This window comes from Bufo gargarizans, chromosome 8 (assembly GCF_014858855.1).
Source record: "Bufo gargarizans isolate SCDJY-AF-19 chromosome 8, ASM1485885v1, whole genome shotgun sequence".
NCBI lineage: Eukaryota > Metazoa > Chordata > Amphibia > Anura > Bufonidae > Bufo > Bufo gargarizans.
In genome coordinates, this window is record NC_058087.1 from 150925581 (window position 1) to 150949306 (window position 23726).

Consider the following 23726-nt stretch of genomic DNA (forward strand, 5'->3'; position numbering starts at 1 on the left):
GTTGGGCCCCGATGTTGGGCGGTACCAAAATTATCCCCAGAGACATTGAGGTCTGCCAATTCAGGTCCCGGCGGCAAGTCCTCCACGTCTCCCCCTCTTCCACCGAAGTGGCGGTCACCCCTACCACTGGCCCTTCAGTCTCAGGTTCTCAGGGTTCTAGTCTCCCCCCTGAGCCGGGCCACTCTGCTAGGGTTACCCCTGTCTCATGGGTGCCAGTCATTCTCATAGCAGGCCACAGTGTCGGGAAGTCTCTCCCTATTATGAGTTCATACATGGCCAGGCTCCTGACACCGCCAGCAGACTATCGTAGCCAGGTCTGCCGTGGGTACATCCCGAGCGGGTTTTATCGGCTCAAATCTCCGTGCCTGGGGTGGAGATTTCCGGGGTTTGCCGACCCCCCTCCCAACAGAATCCTCCTTTAGATTCCTGGTAGCTTCATAGCGTTTCACCAGGTCCACCATTTCAAGGGCATTGCCAGGAGACACCTGACCGATCCAGTGCTGGAGAGGGTATGGCAAAGCCCTTCAGAACGTTCCAGCATAGCAGTGGGACTCAGCATGTCAGGCTGTAGCCATTTCTGCAAGAGGTGTAGTAAGTTATAATACTGGGGTCTTGCAGGCTCAGCCAGCTTAAACCCCCACTGATGTACTCGCTGGGCCCGGACCAACACATTCACCGCCAGTCTTGCCAGAATCTCACCCTTTACTGACATGTAATCGGCCGCTTGATCATCTGGTAAGTCGAAAAACACCTGCTGGGGTCTGGATGCCAGGAATGGAGCGACTACCTTAGCCCACTTGTCACTGGGTAGCTTTTCCCTGATGGTTACTTTCTCGTACATCGCCAGGTAGGTTTCGATGTCGTCTGTGCGGGTCATCTTAGGAATCGCGGCACGGACTGCTTTTCGGGCATCGTGGATGCTCGGGGTTTCTCCTGTTGTCTGCAAAGCCATCACGTGTTGTAGCAGCAACTGGTTAGTCTCGTGCTGCTGCTTATTAGCCTTGCATTGCTGCAGGTTTGTCTCTCGCTGCTGCAGATTAGCCTCCATGGGGGCCTCCACAACAGCCTCCATTTTGTCGTGGGACACTGGTTGTAATAAAGCTGGTTTAATGTACGACTTACAACCTTGCCTGAAAAATGCAGGAACCAAAAATATTGGCGTTCACCCCAGCCTCGCTGCTACTGCCTGCATCCTCCACCAATTGTGGGGATTCGCTCTGGTAGACAGGATTAGCGGACACAGTATAGAGGCAACAACAAGTTATTTGGATCAAAGAGTTAAGTGTTTTATTCACAATTTAGGCAAGTGACAAAACAAGCAGTCATATTCAAACAAAAAGTCACCTTGCGGTGTTGGTGGTAATTCAAACCATGCGGCAATTCTGCCTCAAAGAGTCCTTGCTGATATCTGTAAGGAATAAATCAAGGCAACTGGATGTACTGTAAATTTCTTGAAAACGAGCTTTCTCAATTCTGAGTGACTGTACAAAAATTCTGGGAATAAATATGTAACTCAATCAACATCTGGTAATTATACCCAGCATTGGGTCAAAGGTGTTGATTCCATTATCCAGCATTTATAGTGCTTGCTGACAGCAGCACCAACCTGTTTTCACACTAAACAGGTAGCGAGTTTAATGACAGCCAGGTGCTGCCAAAAGCCGGACCAGCATTTATAATCTGGTCTGGTATTTGACCTCACCTGGCTGTAAATCAGCCCAGCAGCACATGCTACCAAACCTCTCAGTGTCACTATATATATATACTTATTTCACTCAATGAAATGCAAATCAGTTGCTATCTTTTATTTAAAGTTATTTTTTCGATTTTCCTTTTGATGTGCTATCTGCCACTGTTACAATAAACCTACCATTGAAATGATACTGTTCTGAGACTTTTCATTTCTTTGTCATTGGACAAACTTACAAAATCAGTGAGGGGTCAAATAATTATTTCCCCCACTGTATATATATATATATATATATATATATAAATATATATATATATATATATATATATATATATAATCAGTGTGTATGTGTCACGGTCATATAGTTGTTTGACCGTGACGCGATTTGCCGTGTAGACTGGTTGCCGGTTTACACGTGCATTTCCCCTTAAGGTGTGTCTTCCATGCATACGTACAGGAGCCCTAACACCAAACAGGACGCTGTACCAACAACTCACACAGGTATCCAGCACACCAGACTCCGCCAGGACCCCCATGCCACAAGGTGCATGGCAGCCCCAGGCAGTGCTGCATACAGGCTAGTGGTTCACCCCTCCGGGAAACCAACCCCCTTCCGGAGGACACAACACACAGGGAAAACGTCTTACATACATGCAGGGACAAACACCAACAACAGCCCAGACATGAAACAACAATCAAGACGTACAACACACCCTGAACATAAACCCACACTTTACATACAAGTGAGGTAGGGTATAAGTCGCATACAAAAGGAAGACAATTTATGTCCAACAAGGTGGCCCTCAAGGACTGGGCAAGTTCACCCAGGAAAGGAGCAGAGCTCCAACACCAAACAAGGCTGGAGTGCCATTGCCGCCAACCAGGAAGCCACAGATAAAGTCAAGCTAGTGGCCACACCTTAATCCCCACTAGCTAGAGGAATAACTCCTCTCTCACCAAACCGCAGGGAGACACACCTTAACCATCTTAGCCCCCCCTAGCTGAAACACCCTTAATGACCAGGCCACTTTTTACACTTCTGCACTACACTACTTTCACCATTTATTGCTCGGTCATGCAACTTACCACCCAAATGAATTTTACCTCCTTTTCTTCTCACTAATAGAGCTTTCATTTGGTGGTATTTCATTGCTGCTGACATTTTGACTTTTTTTGTTATTAATCGAAATTTTACTATTTTTTTTGCAAAAAAAAGACATTTTTCACTTTCAGTTGTAAAATTTTGCAAAAGAAACGACATCCATATATAAATTTCTCGCTAAATTTATTGTTCTACATGTCTTTAAAAAAAAAAAAATGTTTGGGTAAAAAAAAAAAATGGTTTGGGTAAAAGTTATAGTGTTTACAAACTATGGTACAAAAATGTGAATTTCCACTTTTTGAAGCAGCTCTGACTTTCTGAGCACCTGTCATGTTTCCTGAGGTTCTACAATGCCCAGACAGTAGAAAAACCCCACAAATGACACCATTTCGGAAAGTAGACACCCTAAGGTATTTGCTGATAGGCATAGTGAGTTCATAGAACTTTTTTTTTTTTTTTGTCACAAGTTAGCGGAAAATTATGATTTTTTTTTATTTATTTTTTACAAACTCTCTTATTCCACTAACTTGTGACAAAAAATAAAAACTTCCATGAACTCACTATGCCCATCATGAAATACCTTGGGGTGTCTTCTTTCCAAAATGGGGTCACTTGTGGGGTAGTTATACTGCCCTGGCATTTTAGGGGCCCAGATGCGTGGGAAGTAGTTTGAAATCAAAATGTGTAAAAAATGGCCGGTGAAATCCGAAAGGTGCTCTTTGGAATGTGGGCCCCTTTTTGCGCCCCTAGGCTGCAAAAAAGTGTCACACATGTGGTATCGCCGTACTCAGGAGAAGTTGGGGAATGTGTTTTGGGGTGTCATTTTACATATACCCATGCTGGGTGAGAGAAATATCTCAGCAAAAGTCAACTTTTCCCATTTATTTTATACAAAGTTGGCATTTGACCAAGATATTTCTCTCACCCAGCATGGGTATATGTAAAAATACACCCCAAAACACATTCCCCAACTTCTCCTGAGTACGGCAATACCACATGTGTGACACTTTTTTGCAGCCTAGGTGGGCAAATAGGCCCACATTCCAAAGAGCACCTTTCTGATTTCACAGTTAATTTTTTACAGATTTTGATTTCAAACTACTTCTCACGCATCTGGGCCCCTAAAATGCCAGGGCAGTATAACTACCTCACAAGTGACCCCATTTTGGAAAGAAGACACCCCAAGGTATTTCATGATGGGTAAAGTGAGTTCATGGAAGTTTTTATTTTTTGTCACAAGTTAGTGGAATATGAGAGTTTGTAAGAAAAAAAAAAGAATCATCATTTTCCGTTAACTTGTGACAAAAAATAAAAAATTCTAGGAACTTGCCATGCCCCTCACGGAATACCTTTGGGTGTCTTCTTTCCAAAATGGGGTCACTTGTGGGGTAGTTATACTGCCCTGGCATTTTAGGGGCCCAGATGCGTGGGAAGTAGTTTGAAATCAAAATGTGTAAAAAATGGCCGGTGAAATCCGAAAGGTGCTCTTTGGAATGTGGGCCCCTTTTTGCGCCCCTAGGCTGCAAAAAAGTGTCACACATGTGGTATCGCCGTACTCAGGAGAAGTTGGGGAATGTGTTTTGGGGTGTCATTTTACATATACCCATGCTGGGTGAGAGAAATATCTCAGCAAAAGTCAACTTTTCCCATTTATTTTATACAAAGTTGGCATTTGACCAAGATATTTCTCTCACCCAGCATGGGTATATGTAAAATGACACCCCAAAACACATTCCCCAACTTCACCTGAGTACGGCGATACCACATGTGTGACACTTTTTTGCAGCCTAGGGGCGCAAAGGGGCCCAAATTCCTTTTAGGAGGGCATTTTTAGACATTTGGATCCCAGACTTCTCACGCTTTAGGGCCCCTAAAAAGCCAGGGCAGTATAAATACCCCACATGTGACCCCATTTTGGAAAGAAGACACCCCAAGGTATTCAATGAGGGGCATGCCGAGTTCATAGGAAAAAAATAATAATTGCCACAAGTTAGCGGAAATTATTTTTCGTTTTTTTCTCACAAAATCTCCCTTTCCGCTAACTTGAGACCAAAATTTCAATCTTTCATGGACTCAATATACCCCTCAGCGAATACCTTGGGGTGTCTTCTTTCCAAAATAGTGTTATTTGTGGGGTGTTTGTACTGCCCTGGCATTTGAGGGTCTCCGCAATCATTACATGTATGGCCAGCATTAGGAGTTTCTGCTATTCTCCTTATATTGAGATTTTTTTTTTTCGTTCAGCCTCTGGGCTGAAAGAAAAAATGAACGGCACAGATTTCTTCATTCGCATCGATCAATGTGGATGAAAAAATCTCAGGCAAAAAAATAAAAAGGAGGGGAAAGGCGTCTGCCAGGACATAGGAGCTCCGCCCAACATCCATACCCACTTAGCTCGTATGCCCTGGCAAACACGATTTCTCCATTCACATCAATCGATGTGGATGAATAAATCATTGCCGGGATTTTTAATTTTTTTTATATATACAAAGTGTTTGCCAAAGCATATGAACACCGCCACCTCCTCAGCTCATATGCCTCGGCAAACCTATCTTTTACTGCAGAGGAGAAATTTCGTCTTGCAGCGCCGCATACACCGACTTGTGTGTAATCGGACAGCAGCGCAATGCTTCTGTCAGAATGCACATCAGTGCTGCAGCTAGTCGATCGGTTGGTCCACCTGTAAGGTAAAAAAAAGAAAAAAGAAAAAACCAGGCCGCAAAGCAATACATTTTATCAACTTTATAATAACTTTAGAACAGAACATAAACTTTATTTAACTTTTGAAACTGAACGTTAACTTATTTGCTTACTGGTGTTTTTTTTTATTTATTTTTTTATTTTTTTAACCTTTATAGGACAAACCTCTCCTTCCCCATGGGACAATGTGCAAAGCACAAATCGCCCAAAGATGTGGCGAAGTGCATTATGCACTTTCTCCCAGGTGAAAAGAGAGGTTTGCAGCAGCTCTGTGTGTGAATGGGCCCTAATAGCCCTGTGTGCCTGTCCTGGTGAGATGTGATCCCTATGCTAAGTGTACCTGTGTGTGATACTTTCGGAAACACTCTCCAAAGCATAGGGCAGGGTGGTCAGGGCAGTCAGGACAGAAATAGCGGGTGTTACGCCTTATTCCACTCCTGCTACAGACACAACATCTTTTTCGGGGTGACGGTTGGGTTGAGGTACCAGGAACGACACTGGGGAAATGTCGCTCGTGTAGACAGCTAACTACACTGGTGGATGGGGCCACGGAACCTCCTGGGTACAGGAGGTTCTCGATGATCTCTTCCTGAAATTTGAGGAAGGATCGTGTTCTCCCAGCCTTACTGTAGAGAACAAAACTATTGTACATCGCCAATTGAATTAAATATACAGACACCTTCTTATACCAGCGTCTGGTGCGTCGGGAAACTAAATACGGAGACAACATCTGGTCATTGAAGTCCACCCCTCCCATGAGCAAATTATAGTCGTGGACCGAGAGGGGCTTTTCAATGACTCTGGTTGCTCGTTCAATTTGGATTGTCGTGTCTGCGTGAATGGAGGAGAGCATGTAAACGTCACGCTTGTCTCTCCATTTCACCGCAAGCAGTTCTTCGTTACACAAGGCAGCCCTCTCCCCCCTTGCAAGACGGGTGGTAACGAGCCGTTGGGGGAAGCCCGCGCGACTAGTTCGCGTGGTGCCACAGCAGCCAATCTGTTTTAGAAACAAATGCCTGAAGAGGGCCACACTTGTGTAGAAATTGTCCACATAAAGATGGTACCCCTTGCCAAATAAGGGTGACACCAAGTCTCAGACTGTCTTCCCACTGCTCCCCAGGTAGTCAGGGCAACCGACCGGCTCCAGGGTCTGATCTTTTCCCTCATAGATCCGAAATTTGTGGGTATAGCCTGTGGCCCTTTCACAGAGCTTATAGAATTTGACCCCATACCGGGCGCGCTTGCTTGGGATGTATTGTTTGAAGCCAAGGCGCCCGGTAAAATGTATGAGGGACTCGTCTATGCAGATGTTTTGCTCAGGGGTATACAAATCTGCAAATTTCTGGTTGAAGTGGTCTATGAGGGGCCGAATTGGACATGTGATGAATTAGGTTCGTGGACCAATATGACCACAATTCATGCTTTTTGGTTAGACCCATGTTGAGGAGAAGGCCCAGAAAAAAATTTAATTCGGAAACTTGGACTGGTTTCCACCGGAAAGGCTGGGCATAAAAGCTTCCCGGGTTGGCTGATATAAATTGTGTGGCATACCGGTTTGTTTCTGCCACAACTAAGTCCAAGAGCTCCGCAGTCAAGAACAGCTCAAAAAATCCCAGGGCCGAACCGATCTGAGCTGTCTCAACCCAAACTTTAGACTGGGCTGTGAAATGGGGAACTAATGGTGCGGCTGAAGTTAGGGGCTGCCAATCAGGATTTGCCAGCACCTCAGGGATTCTAGGGGGTCTACGGGCCCGTCTGTGCGGTGGCTGCGACGGGGTAACTAATGCACGTGCCACCGTACCAGCTTCAACTGCCCTTCTGGTGCTCGCCACTTCACCATGTTGTACGGCAGTGCTGGTACTAGGTCCAGGGAGGGCTGCGCTGCTGGTGTATGCCTCACCACGTAATCCGACAGCGCCAGCCCCACTCTGCTGCCCTTGAAGCGGATCCTGCGCAACCTGTGGTCTAGCAACACGGGGCCGGGTACGCCTGGTGGTATCAGGGACCTCAACCTCCTCGTCCGAACTTTGAGTCAGAGACCCACTGCTTTCTACAGGTTCATATTCTGACCCGTCAGATGAGGGTTCCCATTCCTCATCCGACTGGGTCAAAAGCCTGTAGGCCTCTTCAGAAGAATACCCCCTGTTTGACATTTGGGCAACTAAATTTAGGGGTATTTTCTGAGACTACCCAAGAAAAAAAGCAAGCCTGTCTTACAAATGGGAGGCTAGCAAAGTACCGGAGGCCGCTGCGGTTGATAAAAAAATATCAAAACAGATTTTTTTTATCGCCGCAGCGCTTGTAAAGTGAATATGCAGTGATCAAAAAAAAATATATATTTTGTCACTGCGGGTCGGGCGTGGGCGAACGCACGTGTGGGCGACCGATCAGGCCTGATCGGGCAAACACTGCGTTTTGGGTGGAGGGCGAACTAAGGTGACACTAATACTATTATAGATCTGACTGTGATCAGTTTTGATCACTTACAGATACTATAAAAGTACAAATGCTAATCAGCGAATAAGTGACTGCGGTGCGGTGGGCTGGGCGCTAAACGATCGCTAAACTACCTAACCAAGGGGCCTAAACTATCCCTAAAACCTAACAGTCAATACCAGTGAAAAAAAAAAAGTGACAGTTTACACTGATCACTTTTTTCACTTTCACTAATGATTGACAGGGGCAAGAAGGGGTGATCAAGGGGTTAATTGGGGTGCAGGGGGGTGATCTGGGGCTATGTGTGGTGTTTGGTGCTACTCACCGTGATGCCTGCTCCTCTGCTGAGACCAACCGACCAAAAGGACCAGCAGAGGAGCAGGGAAGCCATTTAACACATCATATTTACTAATATGATGTGTTAACTGGCTTCTGATTTGAGATTTTAAAAATCGCCAGCCTGCCAGCAACGATCATTGGCTGGCAGGCTGGTGACGTGACCCCTCTAACTTTTGCCGGCCCGCGATGCGCATGCGCGGGCCGGCTAAGCCGCGAGATGACGCGTATATGCGTGACTGTGCGCAGCGCTGCCGCCTCTGGAACGCGATCCTGCGTTAGGCGGTCCGGAGGCGGTTAAAGGGGAAATGCACGTGTAAACTAACAACAACACGTTGCCACCGGCAACCAGTCTGCACGGCAACCGCATCACGGTCAAACAACAATATGACCGTGACAGTATGTGTATTATATGTTATTATCCTGTTATTTAACACCATAGAAATGTATAGAAGTACAACAGCAACTGTAAATATGTGACCGAGCCAGTTCTTAGCAGAGAAAACCCTGAAGATGATAAAGATGATAAAATACCATTGCTTTCACATTGTGCTGCACCTCTATTTAATATCGTTCAGTCATACCATCAATAGTTCTGTTATATATGTTAATTTCCTTGTATTTATATTGTTGGTAAAAGAACAGTTGCTATGGATGAGGAATATGCGATTGCTGCAAAATCTACACTAATACAGTTAAGGCCCCCTGCACACGGCCGTGTTTCACAGCCGTGTGCGGGCCGTGGAACCGCGGCCTGGATCCCTCCTGAGAGCAGGAGCGCACGGCGTCACTGGTTGCTATGACGCCGTGCGCTCCCTGCTGCCGCCGCAATACAGTAATACACTGGTATGATCTATACCAGTGTATTACTGTACTGTGCCGGCAGCAGGGAGCGCACGGCGTCATAGCAACCAGTGACGCCGTGCGCTCCTGCTCTCAGGAGGGATCCAGGCCGCGGTTCCACGGCCCGCACACGGCTGTGAAACACGGCCGTGTGCAGGGGGCCTTAACTGTATTAGTGTAGATTTTGCAGCAATCGCATATTCCTCATTGTTATTAAAAATTGTTATTAAAAATACTTTGATCTCATAATTTATTCTTTGGTTTCTTATCAGATGATCATACTAAATAAATGATTATAATTTACAGATTTGTGACCGTTTAACAATCTGATGAGCAGAACATCATGTCCTACATGTCAAATGCCCGTCGCAGCCGGCAGGAAGATATAAAGAGTGGAATGGAATTCATTCAGTAAGACTTATTCATGCGACTTGTAAAGTGGATTGCAGATATACATTTAATTTTAAAGGGTTTCTTCAAACGAAATAAAAAAAATAAATGAGAGGCAGAAATCCATGAGCTTGCTGCCCCATTCAAATTAATCGAACAGATTTTCAGGCACGCAAAATTCAGCCACTAATTCCGCGATTTGTGAAGGCACCCTTAAAGAGGTATTCCCATCTAGACATTGGAACATATTGCTAGGATAAGCCCCCAATGTCTGATAGGTGGAGGTCCGACCTCAGGGACCTGCACCTATACTTAGAAAGGAGCCTGCAAAGTGCAGGAGGGCGCATCATGCATGTGCGGCCGCCCTCCATTTCTATGGGAGTGCTGGAAATAGCTGAGCGCTGGCTCAGCTGTTTATGTAAGCCCTATAGAAGTGAATGGAGTGGTGGCCGCACTTGCGTGGTACACTTCCTATTCATTTCAATGGGATTACCCAAACTAGCCAGGCACACCGCTCGGCTGTTTTGGCACTCCCATAGAAGTGAATGGAGTGTGGATGTGCATGCGTGGTTCGCCCTCTGTTCTAAGTATAGGTGCGGGCACCAGAGGTGGAACCCACACCTATCACACATTGGGGGCATATCGCTAGAATGTCTAAGATGGGAATACCCCTTTAAGCAAGAATCCAAGCAAAGCATCCTTAAAGGGAGTCTGTCAGCAGATTTACCCCTTTTTAACAGTTGCCATTATGCTGTAGCCGCAAAACAGACGATTAACACAGTACCTTGATACGCTTTGGTGGACTTTTAAATCTGCCAAAAACGAACTTTGATAAGGGCTCGCAAGTGCCCAGGGCGGAGTCCACCGTGTTGGAGCCCAGGCATCTCTGCCTCTTCGGCTCTTATCCCCGCCCAGCCTCCTCCTCTGCTCGCCTATCTGTTGTCTCTCCCCCTCAGCGAGATCCCGCGCCGATGCGATAACTTCCTTGGCCGGGGCATGCGCACTGCAATGCCCATTGCTGACACGGCATCGCAGTAGCTTATGCGCATGCCCCGACCAAGGAAGTCATCGCGTCGGCGCGGGATCTCGCTGAGGGGGAGAGACAACAGATAGGCGAGCAGAGGAGGAGGCTGGGCGGGGATAAGAGCCGAAGAGGCAGAGCTGCCTGGGCTCCAACACGGTGGACTCCGCCCTGGGCACTTGCGAGCCCTTATCAAAGTTCGTTTTTGGCAGATTTAAAAGTCCACCAAAGCGTATCAAGGTACTGTGTTAATCGTCTGTTTTGCGGCTACAGCATAATGGCAACTGTTAAAAAGGGGTAAATCTGCTGACAGACTCCCTTTAAAAGAGTATTCTCACTTTAGACATTTATGGCATACACACGATATCCCTGGTGGTCCCCCACTCGGCTGTGTTTGTGACTCCCTTAGATTTCCACACATTCTCCTCCAGATGCTTTTCAGGGGACCCCTGAGTTCAGATTTTACCACTGAAATATAAAAAGAGCATGGAAAAGACTGTTTTAGGGTACCTGCGCACAGGTGCAGGCCAACGTACAGAAGATCCGCATGAATTTCTGTGAAGATTTCTGGGATTTTCTGCACCAAAATCTGCAATTTCTAACAGCTGTTTTTGGTGTGAATTTGATGTGTTTTTTGCCGCAGATCTCACTCTTTGTTAAAAAAGGGTGAAATCTGCAGCTATAATTGACAAGCTGCATGGCAGGCCAATTTCCACACAGAAAAGAAATCAGCAAAGTGTACAGGAGATTGTTTTATCTCATACACTTTGCTGGTACAGTACATGGAAAAACCGCACGTATTCTGCAACATGCGCAGGTGGCTTTGGTTGCCTGGGATAACTGTGCTCATCTGCAAGAGAATGGAGCCTCGATGCATAACTGAAGCTGCTGAAAACTTTTACTGTATCAATTTATTAAAATAAATGATAAGTAGAGGTATATGCTAATATGTAGGGTCCACTATTAACTCTCTGGGTTGTTGGGATGGAGCTAAACATTATTTGAAGAATTTAGACCAATCTTTGCAAAAGCCTGTTCACACTGGAACACTGTTTGATATACCCCCCCCCCCCCCCCCTGCAAAAAAGTCTCTGGAGGTCCATGTGCACAAAAGCGGTATCAGTTCTGGACTTTCTTCAACTATGATTCAACTGTGATTTCCTTTGCCATAGGGTTCTAGATTGCAGTTTACACATTATGGGGGTTCATTTACTATTCTATAATACGCCTAAATTAGGCGTATTTCAGGCGCAGATGGCGGTGCAAAAGTTAGTTGTGACGCTATCTGCGACTTTTCCCCGCTCATGCCATGTCTAAAAAAAGTGGGTGTGTTGTGGGCGTGGAAGGTCCATTATTTTCTATTCCTGTTTTAGGTGTAGAAAATGGTCTAAATGTAAGAAGCTAGGAAGCTGTCTTAGATTTAGAAGGGCACTGGATGCGCCAAAGTTATGGAGAGGCCGGCACCTCCTTATAACTTCAACCTCCAGCTATGGGTCTTTTTTTAAGGACAGCGTCTAAATCGCCGGTCTTAATAAATGTGGCCCTATGTGATTTTGCAGTATGTCGACATCTAGCCCTGGCCTTAAAGGGGTTGTCTCATCATAGACAATGGGGGCATATCGTTAGGATATGCCCCCATTGTTTTAGAGGTGTGGGACCCGCACCTATATCAAGAACGCAGCCCCGCAAGGTGGTGGCTGAAGGACTCCGGTCTGGCCACCACCACGCCAGCTCCCAGGAGAAGTGAATGGGAGCATACCGCGCATATGCGGCTCCCGCTCCCATTCATTTCTATGGGGCCGACGGAAATAGCCGAGCCAGCGCTCGGTTATTTTTGCCGGCCACATAGAAAATGAATGTAGGGCGGCTGCACATGCACAGTGTGCCCTCCTTCACTTGCGGTATTCCGTTCTTGATATAGGTGTGAGTCCTAGCAGTGGGACCCGCACCTATAAGACAATGGGGGCACATCCTAGAAATATTCCCCCATTGTCTATGATGAGACAGCCCCTTTAAAGGTCTAATGTAAAGGCCTCTCACTAAGAAATGACTGTTATTTTACATGTTTATTAGTCCTTTGGAGAGTATTTTGAGTTCCATATTTTTATTTCAGGTCCCCAATGCCATTCCTTGGGTCCCAGAAAGATTATGAGGTAAGCATTTAAAAATGTCAGATTAAAAAGAACCTGTCCTCTAATATACCGCCCCTCTGAAATGGACCTTGGGCATAAGGGGAGAGAGAAAGTTATAAATTAGCGTGTGCTACCTGTGAATAGTTATGGGGTTATTCCTGGTCTCAGGAGAAGTCATGCAGTCCTATATGCACGCCAGCTCCAACAGCATCCTACATGGTGAGAAAACCTTACTGCGCTGTCCATGCACCGGATGCCACTGGAGCTAGCATGCAATGCCAGGACTGAATGGACTGGGACCGCCATCAGCACATGCTACTGCTACTTTATAACTTTATTTTTCCTTAGTGCTCCAAGCTCCATTTCAGAGTCACATCTTAATAAAACTATAACGACCTGTGTAACGCTATAGCGGGCCGGCGGTTTAGGGACGGTGTATTTGATGACAGGTTACCTGTCAAAAACAGCGGTGGAAAATATCTGCATCATCTGGCCTTCCCCCTTAGGCCTCATGCACACGACCGTTGTTCTGGTCCGCATCCGAGCCGCAGTTTTTGCAGCTTGGGTGCAGACCCATTCACTTCAATGGGGCTGCAAAAGATGCGTACAGCACTCCGTGTGCTGTCTGCATCCGTTGCTCCGTTCCGTGGCCCCGCAAAAAAAATATAGCATGTCCTATTCTTGTCCGTTTTGCGGACAAGAATAGCCATTTCTACAATGGGCCGCCTGTTCCGTTCCGCAAATTGCGGAAGGCACACGGGTGGCTTCCGTGTTTTGCGGACCGCAAAAAACGGAACGGTTGTGTGCATGAGGCCTTATAGTGGGAGTGCATGAAGTTGCCAGTGTTTCCAAGCTGGAGAATCTGAACTTTGATGTGAATCATAGGCCCTGGCAATGCAGTTATGTGGAGGCTGCATGTACTGTACTGTGTGCATTTCTGTATTATCTGCTCACTGACCAATCAGATGTCACACACAGACATTCCGCACTCCAGACCCCTTCCAGGGGCTTACTAACCTCATCCTGGAGGGAGGAGAGCATTGTTATTTACATGGGTCAGTATGTTGGAGGGGCTGGAGGGAGGGCAGTGGTGTTATTTATGTGGCACTGTATGTTGGAGGGGCTGGAGGAAGGGCAATGAAATTATTTACATGGGACTGTATGTTGGAGAAGCTGACGGGAGGTGATTTGTTTTTTAGGCTAATTTCACATTAGCGTTTTTTGTGGATCTGTCATGGATCTGCAAAAACGCTTCCATTACAATAATACAACCGCATGCATCCGTCATAAACGGATCCGATTGTAGTATGTCTTCTGTAGCCATGACGGATCCGTCATGAACACCATTGAAAGTCAGTAGGGGACGGATCCATTCTATTGTGTCAGAGAAAATGGATCCATCCCCATTGACTTACATTGTGTGTTAGGACGGATCCGTCTTGCTCCGCACCACATCGTGGACAGAAAAACACTGCTTGCAGCGTTATTCTGTCCGCTATGGGAGCGCAACCAAATGGAACAGAATAAGTTCTGGTGCATTCCGTTTTTGTTAAGTCGCCGGAACTGCCTGCCAGATCCAGCAAACCAGACGCAAACGGATGCATTTGTGAGATGGATCCGGATGCGGATCTGTCTCACAAATGCATTAAAATACCGGATCCGTCTCTCTGGTGTCATCTGGAAAAACGGATCCGGTATTAATTTCATTTGCGTTTTTAAAGGTCTGCGCATGCCAGATCCGTTTTGCCGGAACACTTGGGGTCCGGCACTAATACACTTCAATGTAAATTCATGGCGGATCCGGCATTCCGGCAAGTGATCAGTATTTTTGGCCGGAGAGAAAACTTCAGCATGCTGCAGTATTTTCTCCGTCCAAAAAACTTAAGAGGGACTGAACTGATGCATCCTGAACTGAATGCTCTCCATTCAGAATGCATTAGGATAAAACTGATCAGTTCTTTTCTGGTATTGAGCCCCGAGGATAGACCTCAATACCGGAAAACTTTAACGTAAGTGTGAAAGTACCTTAACATGGGACTGTACGTGGAGGAGGCTCTATGGAGGGGAGAGATGTTAGACTAGTAATGGTTTCCCTGCATAAATAACAACTGCTTATGGCACGTTCACACCACTGCTATTTATTTCTGTTGATCTGCTTTGTTAGATAAGCAGAACGAAAATAACAATCCGTTTTGCGGACAAGAATAGGTATGTCTACAATGGGCTGCAAATTGCGGAAGGCACACGGGCGGCTTCAGTTTTTTGCGGATCCGCGGTTTGCGGACTGCAAAAAAACGTCACGGTCGTGTGCATGTAGCCTTACTCTTCTGGAAAAAATGTAGTGTGACATCTGAGCAGATCCATCCCCACTAACTCCTGCCTCTCCACACTGCTGTCTGGTAATCTCAAAGGACCTCTGATAATGATGGGGCACCGTGGCTGGAAATGTGATGAATTATTCTGACTTCCATACATTGTGTCTACTATAGTAACTGACTGTTACCCATAGTAGATTTGCAGCAAAAATCATTTACCCCCATACACATTATACACATGTTGGATTTCAGCACAGGTATGCGCAACCAAGCATGCAAGTGTCTGGGTAACAGGAGAGATGGCTGTTGGCAGGACGAGAGTTTGGCTCATATTTATCTCAGGTGGTATGGCTTGCTTAATGGTTTAGTGCGTCCTGTGTCTAAATGTTTAGTTCTTTTTATATAGAGATTTTGTATTGTGTCTTTTCAGGTTTTTATTCAGAAGCTTATACGAAACCTTTTCAATGAAGGAAATGACCTTTACAGAGAGGGACTCAAGGATGAGTCAATAAACCAGTACACTGAGGCCCTTAGCATTGCCAGTTATGCTTCATCTGAGGAGATTGCCATCACCAGCGAGACACTGGAGAAGCTGCATGTGAACCGGGCGGCATGTTGTATAGACACGGTAACGCCATTACTTATGTCAGGGGCAGCACAGTTAATATTAAGAACTAAAGGGGCTCTTCACCAGCCATATAAGAGTGACGACACAGCAGAGCATTTACAAGGGATCTGTCGTAGCACACCATCCACGTGAGGTGAGACTGATTTCAGGCAGGGTATAGCCCTCATATACAAGGCAGGAGCAATGTAGTACAGAGGTATTGCTTCTAGGTGAGAGTATCCCTAGAATGTAACGTTTGATGAAACATAGTTTTTTTTCCTCGAGAATTAATCTCTATGTACCTCTTGAATGCCTTGTTACACAGTGCTCTATAACTCCATAACATGTCCATATGCTGGGGTTGTAACATTTGTTAGATATGGGTCTTGGCAGCTTAGATTTTTTTTTTGCTTTTAGAGTACATCCACGTGACGTAAAATACTGTGATTTTGCCACAGATACACAGGAAAATCTGCAACAAAATATGTAACAAAAGCCACATATAAAGTTTTTTGTTGCAAAAATGGCGCTCGATTGGAAAGTGTGAAATCTGCAGTGGATAAATTCAGAAAAACTGATATGCGGCAGATTTCAAATACACTTCTCAAGTCACTTAACACTGTGGAATTTCTACACAGCATTTGGATGCGATTTCTTAAAATCCCATCCAGTTTGCTGGTGCTGTACAACGCTGCAGATATGCTGCACGAAAAGCCGCAACATGTGAACGGTGGGCCTTTAACCTCTTCAGGACACATGACGTACCGGTACGTCATGATGCCCTGGTACTTAAGGACACATGACGTACCGGTACGTCATGTGTTGTTCCGATCACTGCCGCCCGGCTGGCAGTGATCGGAACAAGGTGCCTGCACAAATCATTGAGCAGGCACCTAGGCTAAATGCGCGGGGGGGTCCCGTGACCCCCCCATGTCGGCGATCGCAACAAACCGCAGGTCAATTCAGACCTGCGGTTTGATGCGCTTTTTGCCGTTTCTGATCCCCGCGGTCCCTGACCGTGGGGATCAGAAACTTTACAATGCCCAGAATATATATGTTCTTCCTCCCCCTGCATCCCTGAATGATATTTAGTGGGCGGGTGGTGCAGGGGGAGGGTTGCGGGAGGCGGGCGGTGCGGCAGGCGGGATCGCGATCCCCCGCCCGCCTCCCCTTCAATAATCGTTGGTTTCTAGTGGGTATACCAGGGTGCCAGCACATTGCTGGCACCCTGGTATAAACGGCTGACATCGTTGATGCGATGTCAGCCGTTTAACCCTTTCCATACAGCGGTCCGTACGGACCGCTGTATGGAAAAGGTTAACAGCGCAGGGAGCTCCCTCCCTCTCCGATCGGGGGGCTGCTGTGCCTTTGCAGCCCCGCGATGGGAGAGGGAGAGAGCCCCCAGACAGCCCCCCGACACCCCAGTCCTCACCCTTCCCCGTCTGCGAAGTTGTGGCAGACGGGGAAGGTTCCCATGGCAACAGGACGCCTGCTCAGGCGTCCTGCTGTCCATGGTGCTGAACAGATCTGTGCTAAAGCATAGATCTGTTCAGTGTAAGTAAAATACAGTGCAGTACCCTATATAGAGTACAGTACTGTATTATACAGACATCAGACCCACTGGATCTTCAAGAACCAAGTGGGTCTGGGTAAAAAAAAAAGTGAAAAAAAAGTAAAAATCAAAAAACACATTTATCACTGATTAAAAATGAAAAAAATTTAATTCCCTACACATGTTTGGTATCGGCGCGTCCGTAACGACCTGATCTATAAAACGGTCATGTTACTTTACCCGAACGGTGAACGCCATAAAAATAAAAAATTTAAAACTATGATGAAATAGAAATTTTGCCCACCTTACTTCCCAAAAAAAGGTAATAAAAGTGATCAAAAAGGTCGCATGTACGCCAAAATTGTAACAATCAAACTGTCATCTCATCCCGCAAAAAATGAGACCCTACTTAAGATAATCGCCCAAAAACTGAAAAAACTATGGCTCTTAGACTATGAAAACACTAAAACATCATTTTTTTTGTTTCTTAACTTACATAAATTAAAAAAAGTATACATATTAGGTATTGCCGCGTCCGTATCGACCAGCTCTATAAAAATATCACATGACCTAACCCCTCAGGTGACCACCGTAAAAAATAAAAATAAAAACGGTGTAAAAAAAGCAATTTTTTGTCATCTTACATCACAAAAAGTGCAATAGCAAGCGATCAAAAAATCATATGCACCCCAAAGTGCCAATCAAACCGTCATCTCATCCCGCAAAAAATGAGACCCTACTCAAGATAATCACCCAAAAACTGAAACAACTATGGCTCTTAGACTATGGAGACACTAAAACTTTTTTTGTTTTAAAAATGAAATCATTGTGTAAAACTTACATAAATAAAAAAAATTGTATACATATTAGGTATCGCCGCGTCCGTGACAACCTGCTCTATAAAATTACCACATGATCTAACCTGTCAGATGAATGTTGTAAATAACAAAAAAAAAAACTGTGCCAAAAAGGTATTTCTTGTTACCTTGCCGCACAAAAAGTGTAATATAGAGCAACCAAAAATCATATGTACCCTAAACTAGTACCAACAAAACTGCCACCCTATCCCGTAGTTTCTAAAATGGGGTCACTTTTTTAGAGTTTCTACTCTAGGGTGCATCAGGGGGGCTTCAAATGGGACATGGTGTCAAAAAAAACCAGTCCAGCAAAATCCAGCCTTCCAAAAACCGTATGGCATTCCTTTCCTTCTGCGCCCTGCCGTGTGACCTGTACAGCAGTTTACGACCACATATGGGGTGTTTCTGTAAACTACAGAATTAGGGCCATGAATAATGAGTTTTGTTTGGCTGTTAACCCTTACTTTGTAACTGGAAAAAAAATATTAAAATGGAAAATCTGCCAAAAAAGTGAAATTTGGAAATTGTATCTCTATTTTCCATTAAATCTTGTGCAACACCTAAAGGGTTAAAAATGTATGTAAAATCAGTTTTGAATACCTTGAGGGGTGTAGTTTCTTAGATGGGGTCACTTTTATGGAGTTTCTACTCTAGGGCTGCATCAGGGGGGCTTCAAATGGGACATGGTGTCAAAAAACCAGTCCAGCAAAATCTGGCTTCCAAAAACCAAACGGCGCACTTTTCACTCTACGCCCCGCTGTGTGGCCGTACAGTAGTTTACGGCCACATATTGGGTGTTTCTGTAAACGTCAGAGTCAGGGCAATAAAGATACAGTCTTGTTTGGCTGTTAACCCTTGCTTTGTTAGTGGAAAAAATGGGTTAAAATGGAAAATAAGGCAAAAAAATGAAATTTTCAAATTTCATCCCCATTTGCCAATAACTCTTGTGCAACACCTAAAGGGTTAACGACGTATGTAAAATCAGTTTTGAATACCTTGAGGGGTGTAGTTTCTTAGATGGGGTCACTTTTAGGGAGTTTCTACTCTAGGGGTGCATCAGGGGGCTTCAAATGGGACATGGTGTAAATAAACCAGTCCATAAAAATCAGCCTTCCAAAAACCAAACGGCGCACCTTTCACTCTACACCCCGCTGTGTGGCCGTACAGTAGTTTACGGCCACATATTGGGTGTTTCTGTAAACGGCAGAGTCAGGGCAATAAAGATACAGTCTTGTTTGGCTGTTAACCCTTGCTTTGTTAGTGGAAAAAATGGGTTAAAATGGAAAATTAGACAAAAAAATGAAATTCTCAAATTTCATCCCCATTTGCCAATAACTCTTGTGCAACACCTAAAGGGTTAACGACGTATGTAAAATCAGTTTTGAATACCTTGAGGGGTGTAGTTTCTTAGATGGGGTCATTTTTGGGAGGTTTCTATTATCTAAGCCTCACAATATGACTTCAAACCTGAACTGGTCCATAAAAAGTGGGATTTTGAAGATTTCTGAAAATTTTCAAAATTTGCTTCTAAACTTCTAAGCCTTGTAACATCCCCAAAAAATAAAATATCATTTCCAAAATGCTACAAACATGAAGTAGACATATGGGGAATGTAAAATCATCACAATTTTTGGGGGTATTACTATGTATTACAGAAGTAGAGAAACTGAAACTTTGAAATTTGCACATTTTTGAAATTTTTTGGTAAATTAGGTATTATTTTGTGCAAAAAAAATAATTTTTTTGACTTCATTTTACCAGTGTCATGAAGTACAATATGTGACGAAAAAACAATCTCAGAACGGCCTGGATAAGTCAAAGCGTTTTAAAGTTATCAGCACTTAAAGTGACACTGGTCAGATTTGCAAAAAATGGCCTGGTCCTAAGGTGTAAAAAGGCTGTGTCCCTAAGGGGTTAAAGGCTATGCACACCTTTGGGGGCAGTTTTTATTATTATTTAATTGTACTTATTTTGAGCTAAAAATCCTTTTTTTTAAATTGGTCTTTATTAAAAAATATGGAATCATTTTTGAGATACTTTAGTGTCTGCCTGTGGATTTTCTTTCTTTTCCGTCATCTGGGGAGCAGACAGACTTCTTATCTTTGCTCTCTGATATTATAAACACTCATTAAAGGATATGGACACCTTTGTAATTAAATAGAATTACACAAATTTATTTATTTTGTGGAGACAATAATTTTTCCAATTGGTTCTAATTTATCTATCTTTTTTGTTTTTGTTCTACAGCCTACTGTGCTTCCTATGCACGGCAGGCTGCTCTCAGTAAGTTTACAGAGAATCTGTCATCTGACAGATTTTCTGTAACTCCTCCTGTGTGCACACGGGAGCGCACACTGTCTCCCTCTCCCTCCTCCTCCCCTCTAGTCAGGAGCGCTCCCTAACGGACATCTCTCTCACCAGGAGCAGCTCCAGATTACATTGTGGTTAAAGGACCTGTGGTGATGTCACAGTCATGTGATCAGCCATGTGTGTGGGAGGAGTTAGGGGAACACAGGCTCTGTGTAGGACTGTGCTGGTGGAGAATGCAGAGGTACTTTATGTATGGAAGGTGTGTATAAAGTAGGGCTATGTCAGTGTAACCAGTCTATTTTACAGTTTTCTGTGTGTAATGTGCACACAGTAGTTCTATCTGTGTAATGGACATGTAGTAGAAATGTGTGCAATGTGTATATAGTGGGCGCTGTATATGGAAGCTTCGGGTTGGCACTGTGTATGGCAGCTTCAGGTGGGCGTTGTGTATGGCAACAGTGGTCTTATGTTTATTGTATGATGTTGGATAAATGTAAAATTGTTTCCATAGCCTTTATAGCTCAGTTCTAATAAGACTGTAGCTTAAATAAGTGTTTATGACCTCTTAGTATATTAGAGATAACAGACCCCACAAAGTGAAAGTGAAAGTACCATTAGAAAAACAGTTAACCCTTTGTGACAGAATGGCTCAATATTTTTTGAATTTTTAATAAAGGCCAATAGAAAATATGATTTTTAGCCCAAAATTTGTAAAACGCAATCATAAACAAAAATTGCCTACAAAGGTGTACATACCCTTTAATGCTGAAATCAAGTCCACTTTCCCATTGGTAAGTTGTATAATATGTAAGTCTATGCATGTTAAAGAGATTTTATTAGACTGGACAAACAGCAAAACTCCATGGGCTGTGGTCTTGATTCTGGAAAGAAAACGGACCTTTTTTTCTAATCTCATACTACCCCTTTAAAGGCATTGTCCCATTACAACAACTCATGCCTTATCCGCAGGATTGGAGATAAGAGTCTGATTAGCCGTGGGTCTGACATCTGGGGCCTGTGTTCCACTGCATGCATGTCCGCAGCTCCATTCAAATGGGGGAGCTAGGGTCACTGTTCTCGTGATGTGGGGACCCTGGAGTACAGATCACGAAATTACGTGCCAAGTGTAGAGACTGAGACAGTAAAGAATAATGGGAGAGTTGAGATCTGATTATAATTGTCATTCTGGGTCAGTACATTACGAGTAAAGCATAGTATTTACAAAGCTACTCAGCTTTTTAAGTAGATTAATTCCATATATAATATTATATGTAGAATATTATGAATTTTGTAAAATGTTGTTTTAAATGTGGAAATAAGTTTTTTTTATACAGTGAGGAACAGAAGTATTTGAACACCCTGCGATTTTGCAAGTTCTCCCACTTAGAAATCATGGAGGGGTCTGAAATTCACATTGTAGGTGCATTCCCACTCTGAGACAGAATAAAAAAATCACATTGTATGATTTTTAAAGAATTTATTTGTCTTGCACTGCATGAACATAAGTATTTGAACACCTGAGAAACAGCAAGAATTCTGGCTCTCAAAGACCTGTTACTGTGCCTTTAAAAAGTCCACCTCTACTTCACTCATTATCTAACTTAGTAGCACCTGTCTGAGCTCTTTAAAGACCCCTGTCCACCCCACAGTCTGTCAGACGCCAACTATTGCCTTTTGCAAGACCAAAGAGCTGTCAAAAGACACCAGAGAAAAAATTGTGGACCTCCACAAGGCTGGAAAGGGCTACGGGGCAATTGCCAAGCAGCTTGGTGATTAGATCAACTGTTGGAGCAATTGTTAGAAAATGGAAGAGGCTAAAGACGACTGTCAGTCTCCCTCGGACTGGGGCTCCAAGCAAGATCTCACCTCATGAGGTATCACTGATGATAAGAAAGGTGAGGAATCAGCCCAGAACTACAAGGGAGGAGCTGAACAATGACATGAAGAGAGCTGGGACCACAGTTTCAAAGGTCACTGTCGGTAGAACACTACGTCATGGTTTCAAATCATGCATTGCAAGGAAGGTTCCCCTGCTCAAGTCATCACATGTCCAGGCCCGTCTGAAGTTTGCCAATGACCATCTGGATGATCCAGAGGAGACGTGGGAGAAAGTCATGTGGTCAGATGAAACCAAAGTAAAACTTTTTGATCTAAACTTCACTCGTCGTGTTTGGAGTAAAAAGAAGAATGAGTTACATCCCAGGAACACCATCCCTACTGTGAAGCATGGGGGTGGTAACATCATGCTTTGGGGGTGCTTTTCTGCAAAGGGGACAGGACGACTGCACTGTATTAAGGAGAGGCTGATTGGGGCCATTTATTGTGAGATTTTGAGCAGCAACCTCCTTCCCTCAGTCAGAGCATCGAAGATGGGTCGTAGCTGGGTCTTCCAACATGACAACGACCCGATTAACCAAGGAGTGTCTCCGTAAGAAGCATATCAAGGTTCTGGAGTGGCCTAGACAGTCTCCAGACCTAAATCCAATAGAACATCTTTGGAGGGAGCTGAAACTCTCTGGTGCCCAGTGACAGCCCCGAAACCTGACAGATCTAGAGGAGATCTGTGTGGAGGAGTTGGCCACAATCCCTGTTGCAGTGAGTGCAAACCTGGTCAAGAACTACAGGAAACGTTTGACCTCTGTAATTGCAAACAAAGGCTTCTGTACCAAATATTAACACTGATTTTCTCAGGTGTTAAAATACTTATGCTCAGCAGTGCAAGACAAATAAACTCTTTAAAAATCATACATTGTGATTTCCTGAATTTTTATATTTTTTTTATTCTGTCTCTCAGAGTGGGAATGCACCTACAATGTGAATTTCAGACTCCTCCATGATTTCTATATGGGAGAGCTTGCAAAATCGCAGGGTGTTCAAATACTTCTGTTCCTCACTGTATTTTGGTAGGGTCATGCAACTGATATAATACTGCTTCTCTATCTAGAGTTTCCATGAAGATGCTTTGAAAGATTGTGAAGATGCTCTACGTATTAATGACAGAAATCTTAGGGCACTGTATTGCAAGTCCAAAGCCTTATTTTCTCTAGAGAGATACAAGGATGCTTATGAAGCAGTTGGAAAGTGCTCTATCATTGCACCAAAGGTAAGTGAGCTAAAAACTTCCATGCGTGTATTTTCAAATTGAGCATTTCATTAAAGGGATTGGGCACTATATATTACTAGCTGCACATGTGCTGGAAACATACATGCAGCTAATAATAGGCATTATTAAACTATCAGTATCACATTGCCGGGAGTCCTTGCACCCCTACTGATCAGCTGTTTGGGGAAGCCTATTGCACTGGAAACTACAGTGGATGAAGCTGGAAGCAGCTCCAGCCAGCTATGTAGTCGCCATGCTGGGGTACTGCAGCTCTGCTCCCATTCAAGTGAATGGAAGCTTGATTGGCGGTACGCTTTTGACATTCCCCAGCT

General features: G+C 44.5%; 1 protein-coding gene across 1 annotated transcript in view; it reads left to right on the top strand.

Moving 5' to 3' along the window:
* The window catches only part of ZC3H7A (zinc finger CCCH-type containing 7A), a 115140-nt gene that overhangs the window by 23532 nt on the left and 67882 nt on the right, over window positions 1–23726 (top strand). Inside the window, exons 2-5 of the mRNA XM_044304174.1 lie at window positions 9414–9518; window positions 12632–12671; window positions 15396–15593; window positions 23236–23394. Of these exons, the coding sequence (XP_044160109.1) occupies window positions 9451–9518; window positions 12632–12671; window positions 15396–15593; window positions 23236–23394 (465 nt within the window). The 5' untranslated portion in view covers window positions 9414–9450. The remainder of the gene's footprint in view (window positions 1–9413; window positions 9519–12631; window positions 12672–15395; window positions 15594–23235; window positions 23395–23726) is intronic.